At 43.8% G+C, this 8,496-nt stretch overlaps 1 protein-coding gene across 4 annotated transcripts in view; it reads left to right on the top strand.

Moving 5' to 3' along the window:
- Positions 1–217: 217 nt before the first annotated feature.
- JPH1 (junctophilin 1) overlaps positions 218–8,496 on the top strand; it is an 83,575-nt gene continuing 75,296 nt past the window's right edge. For all 4 annotated transcript variants that reach the window (XM_032127769.1, XM_032127760.1, XM_032127741.1 and 1 more), the window contains exons 1-2: positions 218–731; positions 7,093–7,849. In XM_032127769.1, coding sequence (XP_031983660.1) covers positions 353–731; positions 7,093–7,849 — 1,136 coding nt within the window. In that variant the 5' untranslated portion in view covers positions 218–352. The remainder of the gene's footprint in view (positions 732–7,092; positions 7,850–8,496) is intronic.

The raw sequence follows: 8,496 nt of genomic DNA, 5'->3' as shown, positions 1-8,496 counted from the left end.
GGAGCAGCCGCCTTCGCCCGCTCGCTCCCGGGGTACAAGCCCGCCCAGGCGCGGCAGCCGCGGGCTCGTCCCCCAGGGGCGCGCACCTGCCCCGCGGCAGCGGCTTGGCCACACCGGGGGCGGACCCGGGCGGGAGCGGAGGGGCGGGCGGGGAGGAGCGGGGGGCGGGCGCCGCTCGCCGCCGCGGGGCTGCGGCTGGGCTGGGCGCGGGCGGCCGGCCGGCGGAGCGCTCGCAGTCGCGGGGAGCGCCGGGGCTGTCGGGCGGGCGGCAAGGCAAGGCAGGCAGAGCAGGGAAGGGAGCGGAAGGCGGGCGGGAGGCGACGGCGGCGCCGCGCTCGCCCCGCTGCCCTGGATGACGGGCGGCCGGTTCGACTTCGACGATGGCGGCACCTACTGCGGCGGCTGGGAGGACGGGAAAGCCCACGGGCACGGCATTTGCACCGGGCCCAAGGGGCAGGGCGAGTATGCCGGCTCCTGGTCCCACGGCTTCGAGGTGGCAGGCGGCTACACCTGGCCCAGCGGCAACACCTACCTGGGCTACTGGGCGCAGGGCAAGCGGCACGGGCTGGGCGTGGAGACGAAGGGCAGGTGGATGTACCGCGGCGAGTGGTCCCACGGTTTCAAGGGGCGCTACGGGGTGCGGCAGAGCCTCAGCACGCCGGCCCGCTACGAGGGCACCTGGAGCAACGGGCTGCAGGACGGATACGGCGTGGAGACCTACGGGGACGGAGGTGGGCGCCGGCGGGGGGCGCCCCGCGCGCGGCAGCGCCGGGGGGCGGGCGGGAGTGGGGGTGGGGGGGCGCGCGCCTGCGTGGGCGCGCCGCGGGAAGGGCCCCTCCTTCCAGCCCCGCGCCCTTATCGCTGCCCTCGCACCGGGGTCTCTTCTCCTTGCCCTGGCCGCGGCGGTGCACCCTTCCCGGCGCAGCTCGCTCGGCGCCCCCGAGACCCCGTTGGCGGCCGGGGAGCGCCACAGGTGCCTGACGCCCGCCCCGCCCCACTCTGTGAGGAGCCGCCTGGCCCCGGCTGCGCTCCGAGCGCGCTGAGCTGTCCGGGCTCGGCGCTTTCTCCCGGCCAGCTGGTAGAAATCCGCATTACGGCCGCTTGCAGAGGGCTTTCCTTTCTCCCCGCCGAGGCGGCTGTTGGGCTCCCTGCCTGAGGCAGCGATGGCCAGGCGGCCGCGCCTGGCTCGGGGAGCGAGTCCCGGCGCCTCGCCCCCTGCGCACCGCGTTCGTGCGGAAACGGCAAGAACTTGTTCTGATAGAGCCCTTGTGTCGCGCTGATGTGCAGGCAGGGATGGCTTGGTGCGCTCGGCTTGTAAACAGGGGGCTGGAGCTAATGGAGTGGGTACGCAGCTTGCGTAAAATCAATGAAACTTGGGTCCACCCTCATATAACTGCTGTTATTATCAAGATACGGGATAGTTTTAAGCATCCTGCTCAAAGCACGAGGTGTGCAGTGCAGTCACACAGACCTGCCTCTCACATCCTTCCCCATGACAAAGCCAATGTCCCAGGGCTGAGCTCGCGGTGGGCGTGCGGAGGGACCGCGGCATCCGCCCTCCTGCTGAAGTCGGGAGCGGTCAAGAAGTCAGGGTTCAGTGAGGTCAGAGAGGACTGGAGCTTACTTGAGTGCTCACTTACAGTTCTTGCACCTCTGTCATTTCATGCTCTGCGCGATAAATAAGCCTGATACTCTTTAATTCAGCTGCTGTAATGTCATTTGCCTCAGTGGAAGTGCCACCTGCAACTTCTGTAGAGTTGGTCTTCAGCTAGGAACAAGAAAAAAGGTTTGTTCTATTGTAAGAGGGCGGAAAAACGGGTCTCAGTTTGAGGACTAGAGAGCTGTTGGGTTTTTTTACAGACATGCTGCTTGCTTCAGCGTTCAACAACGTGTTTAGTTAACATGCAAGAAATAGAATTTACCGAAATCAGAGGTACTGTTCACGTGATGTGACTAAAGGACTAACCCATGTATTACCTCTCTATTGATATGTTTGTTTGCTGGTTTCTTCAAAGAATTTTTTCAGAAGATCTCTAGTCAAACTTTCAGGAGAATGGGTGTTTTTGTATTATGCGGAAGATGAAATATTTGCAGTTGAGCTCCTATTTTTTCTTTTCCAAGATACAAAATGTGGCAAGTTTGGTAAGATGCAATTCCTTCAGAAAACGAAATACACGGTGGGTTTTGTACCTTTCTGTCCCCTGGTTTATAGATATTTGTAGCTGTCCAGAAATTGTTTCCTGGTGTGGAAAGTTCTGATATTCAAAGACAGCTATGTGTTTGTGGATTTTAAAAAAAAAAGGAGGAGGGGAAAAGAGCACTGAAATCAAGGTATGAAAGTGATCAGTATTTCAGTTTCACTTTCCTCACACAATGCACTCTTCGATTTTTATTTTATTTGTTTGGCTAATATATTACAAGCAGTACTTCCCCCCCCCCCCCCCTCCTCCCCCCCCCCCCCCCCCCCCACTTCTGGAAGAGTAAATTGCCGTTCTAATAAATCTTCTAGAAATTATTTTCTCAAAATTGTTTTTATCCTTTTTTCTTTAGGCTTCTTGTGGATTTAAAAAAAATCTTAATACAGTACTGATTATTGGAGGTAAATTCTCTCAATATTTGGAGTTGGAACAACACACGAAGGATCCAGTTCATACTGTTAGCTGAAATCTGTTGTCATGACTCCAGTCTTTTGCATGTTGCAGTTCATACGAACAGAGAGTGTGAAGTCCCATTGATTTTAATGAAAGTACTCATGAATGAAGCAGAGCAGATGTGTTTTCATTTTCATGCTCTGGGGACAATAGATGTATTTGCACACCAGAAGAACATCTGAAATGGGTTTATAAGGAAACCAGATTTACACATGTATCTTTAACATAATTTAAAACAGTTGCAGGAAAGCTCTTTTTATGATTACCCGAGAATACCAGCATAGAGAAATAATTCTTCAGACTATGCCAATTTCCAGTTTGTTTTCAAACTCACTATGATCCAGGCCTCTTTACTGCTAGTTTCTTTGTGTTTTTTAAATATAGCCCCAGTATGTTCCTTTAAGGTGTATTGGTGGTATTACAAGATATCATTGAAGGAGGGAAAAGGAAAATAAGCATTGACAGTGTTCCTCAGTGTTTTTGCACACAACACTTTTCATGACATGAGTAATATATATCATGCTGTGTTTAGATGCTTAAAATTGTCACTCAGTCAAATCTCTGAGGAAAACACTGTGAATTATAAACCATGATGCTTCATTCATTGTGCGTGATTACAGTGGGCCTTCAAGTGGCCCCTCAGTCTGTCCCCTGCAGCAATCTGGATTTTTGTGCCTCCCTTAAATTCCCTAGGTTTTGTTGATCTGTGAAGATGTAAAACCTACTGGAGGAGGGACTGTGGCCTAGTTTGAAACTTCAGTATGTTTGAATTGGTTATTTATGGTCCTTTCAACAACAGCAAAAAGCAATTGCGTGTTGTCATTCCACAGAGGGAGATCAGTGGCAAAAGCACCCTAAGCGAAGGTCACATATGTTCGTTGATTTCTGAGAGGTCTTCTTTCTAGGTCTGTGCTTTATTAATATTTGAGTCAGAAAACCATGCAAAAATCTTGATGCAACAACAAATTTTTCAAACCACAGAGTATCTAAGTAAAGGGTAAGAGCAAGTGGAGTAGTTAAATGGCTCCTTGGCCTCTCCATTTTTTTCACAGTGTAGTTTTAAATTTTAGCTGCAAGTGGGCAATGACATTTACAGCTGTAAGATGTACCAAGGGTGTTTTAGAAGGGATGACATACTGTAACTAAGGAAACAGATTATGAAATTATATCTTACAGCTACTTGCCAACAAAAAGAAAAGGAAAAAAAGTACTTCCTAATAGTTCTCAGGCTCGAAATATGAACACCTTTTCAAGAGAACCAATTAAAAGTCAGATGGATGGTCAGTAGTTGTGACCGAATGTTTCTTCAGTTACAAAGGATAGTGAGCCTAGCTTTTGGAAAGTTAATGCTAAACAATGTTACTGTTTTATGGTCAAATACAATTTTAAATTAGATTGGTAATTACACTGGTAATTAAAATTTTAACAATTAACCCTTAGAGGAACTGCTTTGAACAGTCAACTATGGTATAAGGTGAAACAATATGGTGTTCTTGTTGATGTAGTATTCATATTTATCTAGAGAGATCGGTAAATATTGCATATATTGCATATGTTTTTGTCTTTGTATATGGGAGAAGCTTTTTCATCATGTCTTATATCATACGTTGTTTTATTTAATTATATTGCAGTATTCACATACCTTGTTTTGCTTGTTTAAAGATTTCTAAAATTTCTTTTATTGAATAAGGTGATGCCGTTAAAATCTGATATAGTCAGTCAAATTACTGTACAAGGTTCTCGTATCTACAGTCTGGACACTGTCTTCCATATGCCATTAAAATACTTACTCTTTAAAGTATGAGTTGAAAAACTAAGGAAAATGAGTTGGCTTTTTAGCATTAGTATAGGAAGCCTTTCCATTAAAGGATTTGTAATGGCAGAAGATATAATATTTACCTGCTACACTGCATAAAATTCAACCTAAATATCTCATACTTTTTAAGGACGAAATGAGTATGAATCTTCCATTTCCTTTTTGACTGTTTTCTCTTCAGAAGAAGCTGGCATTGATTTTATTTCTGCAATAGAAAGGAAAATTGGACTAGTGGATAGCAGCACAGCAATTGTTCTTGTTTTAATGCCCTTATGGGCAGCAGCAACCACTACCCATCTTTCTATAGTAGTGAAAATACAAGTCCTAAATTAATTAAGTGTTTTTGAGCTTTCCATTAAACACATGTTTATTAATTAAAATATTAGTAAGAAAAATGGCTGACCTTTTTTACTTCTATAAAATTCCATACTGAAATGAGTTGATTGTGCTTCAAGTCTGACATAGTAATAGCAGCATGGAGAGCCATAATTATGAGATGCTGCTCTAATGTAATATTGTGGTATAATCAAAATTAGACTTAGATTTACTATTTCAAAATTAAATTAACTGGTGCAAAACATTAGAGGGGTTATAATGTGTAGCAGTAAGTATATGTAGACAGATTCTTAGTTCCAGCATATCATTACAGATCCCAGAAATAGTTAGGGACAAAATGAAGTAATTAATGCTCATAAAATATTAATGTATTTCTGGGAATCTTCTGTCTAAAACAACAAAAAAAAAATCTTAGAATGTGGCTGTATATTTGCAGTATTTACAGAACATACCAGTGCTTTACAGTCATACCAGTGCTTTGTGCTCATGTTTCTATTTGTTCTTCCCCATATGCTGAGTTTTTTAAAATAATCATGTTCCTAGATTCAGCACCCTTACAACCAGTACAGCAGTAGGTATCCAGGATACAGAGAATGAGAAAGAAACTAAGAAAGTTGTTTATTTGTGTCAGCAGCCATCTGTTAAAACAAAAACCTTCCACTTCGTAGAATTTTCTACAGCACACACCAGTTATATTTTGGAACCTATCTAGTATTATATAATAAAGAAAACAGACTTACCAAATTTGTGTGTTAACATTGAAATATAACATAGCAGAAGAGGTAAAGAGCAAGGCAGCACTTGATAGATGGTGGATACATATATAACCAAAACAGTATGTGTACATGAAAGAGATTGAATCTCAAAGCAAATGAATCTTGGCTCTACATCTACAACTGCAGATACTTAAAAAATATTTTCACAAAAATTTTATCAATCCCTGAATTTAACATTTGATATTTAGTTCCCTGAATAGTTAATAGGTGTTCCAATTGAGGTAGATCAAAATTTTTAAAAATATTTTAAAGATTGCTTATTCATCCCGCTGTAAAAATATTCAGATTCAAAGCAGCTTTTTTAAAAAAAAAAAAAAGAACCAGCACTAGGTGGGTGAGAGACTTCATTTTGAGGAGCTTAAAGCCATTTAATGGGAATTAGAGCGAAATATATCAGAAAGCAAGTTATCTTCTATTTGCTGGTTACAGCATTCCTGTCACCTTCCTTTGTAGCCTCTGGTAGAAATGGCCTTCAGACACTAGACACTGGCAAGTGTCAAAATAAAAATGCCTTTCGAGAATACAAGAAAATAATTGTCTGCTGTAGTAATCTGATAAAGGTGGGGTTTGGCTCCAATACAGCTTTGCATGGACATCCATGACTTTTCATATTGTATACTGTGTTCCTCCCTACATTGCTCTTTAATATTTTTACAAGAGTAGTTATGGTTAAATGTTTGCTAGAATGTTGTGCAATATTGTGTTACTGCCTTGCCTTTCTTACGTACTGTGAAACAAATGAAAGGCAAGAAAGGGCTAAAGAATTCATGCTTTTGATCCCTCTGTTACAGCAGAATTGCAGTGCATGTTTATGTACCAGGGATACCAGAAAGTGTTGGTATGAAGAGTTCATAAAGAGAAAGGAATCCTAAGGTTTTGTTCTTTCATTCAAATCCACACAAACATTTTAAAAGATATAATTTTACAGTAGAAGTTTATGACAGTGGATCCAAAGGCCTGTCTGAAGACAATCTAGTGCATTGTCAAATAGCTCCTGACAAGGAGAGGTCTATAGTCACCTTAAACCCACAATAACAGGGCGGATACTTCTCCTGCTTGCTCTTTATGTGAGCAGCTGGGCACAAGAGCTGTAAGTGTTCTGCTCTCTCCCTTCTCTCCAGCCCTGTCTTCCTCCTCAGCTGACTACATATAATGTGACTCTGTTTCTGCTGGCCACCTTCCCATCAGTCCCCCTTAAAAAATGTTGAGGGAGTCCTGCTTTAGAATTTCTCTCAATTTTTTTTTCACCCTGGACAGATCCATTAAAAAAATGCCTATGATTATAGCTACTGTGTCGTAGTTACCAAAATAAGTCAGGTCAGCTGTGAAAGTGAAGGATTTGCTAAGCGGAAAAAAAATTATAAGAAAAGCAAGTAACAAAAGTAGTCTGTGTCATGTGCATCTCTTCTTTCCAAAACCAGAACTGACAATGTAAAGTTGCATGTAGCATATTGGACGGAGAGGGCTAGGTCTTCTACAGCTTCCTAAATTTAACTTCTTATTACTTTAAAAGGTACCTACCAGGGGCAGTGGACAGGAGGGATGAGACATGGATATGGTGTACGTCAGAGTGTACCCTATGGCATGGCCACTGTGATCCGCTCACCTCTCCGAACATCTCTGGCGTCACTTCGAAGTGAGCAGAGCAATGGCACTGTTCTGCATGACGTCACTTCAGACAGTCCAGCTGGAACAAGAGGAGGATTTGTGCTCAATTTTCACAGTGATCCAGAAGCCATGGGCATTAAGAAAAAAGGAGGCTTATTCAGAAGAGGATCCCTTCTTGGTAGTATAAAACTTAGAAAATCGGAGTCTAGGTCATCGATATCTAGCAAACGGAGCTCTGTCAGGAGTGATGCTGCTATGAGCAGAATTAGTTCTAGTGACGCCAACTCTACAATTAGTTTTGGAGACGGTGACTGTGATTATAGCCCTCTGGAAGACCACGTTGATGCTACCACTACAGAAGCCTATATGGGTGAATGGAAGAATGACAAGCGCAGTGGTTTTGGTATCAGTGAGCGTTCAAATGGTATGAAATACGAAGGAGAGTGGCTGAATAACAGGAGGCATGGGTATGGATGTACCATGTTTCCAGATGGCACCAAAGAAGAGGGAAAGTATAAAAATAACATTTTGGTCCGTGGAATAAGAAAGCAACTTATACCAATACGAAACACAAAAACTAGAGAAAAGGTGGATAGAGCAATAGAGGGTGCACAACGAGCAGCTGCCATGGCAAGAACCAAAGTGGAAATTGCAACCTCAAGGTAAGTTATCAAATGTAGGGTTGTAAACCTCTGCGTTAGTGAGCACTTGCTCAGCTTTTAGTTTCACATGTGTAGCTCCATTGTCTTTAGTGGCATTACACATGTAAAACTTAGAACTTAAACTCATTTAAGTGAAGAGTTTGTGTATGTTCCATAATATACTGTGAAAGTAAATTTCCATTCTTGATACATTTCTGCTTTGTCTGGAAAGGTGCCGCATTATGCCTTTAAACCTGTTTGGAAAATAAAACTGGTGAGGAAATAAGTGAATGATTTGGGGGTAAAGTGAATATTTTTGAATATATGAGGTAAAGTTTGAATATTTTTCTGTAAGCATGCTCCAGTTATGCTTATTGTATTGCTGATTTATTGGTAGCATCTGAAACTCACTGAAGTTGCCCATTCGACAGTGGGCATCTTAAGATGCATCTGTTTATCTGAGAAACTGGTATGAACAGCATAAGAATAATGGTCAAGGATGTTGTGCTTAGAGACTGTTGATTTGGTTGCCAGGGCAGTATCTGACAAAAGAGTTCTCTGTGAGGACTCTTCCATTTTGGCATGCTTTTCCTCAATTCATATGATCATACGACCACCACGTCAAGTGGAGGTGGTGGTCTTCTCCCTGTGCCTTTGCCAAGTGTTTG

This window comes from Corvus moneduloides, chromosome 1 (genome assembly GCF_009650955.1).
Source record: "Corvus moneduloides isolate bCorMon1 chromosome 1, bCorMon1.pri, whole genome shotgun sequence".
Classification (NCBI taxonomy): Eukaryota; Metazoa; Chordata; class Aves; order Passeriformes; family Corvidae; genus Corvus; species Corvus moneduloides.
This window is presented reverse-complemented; position numbering and strand designations above follow the sequence as displayed.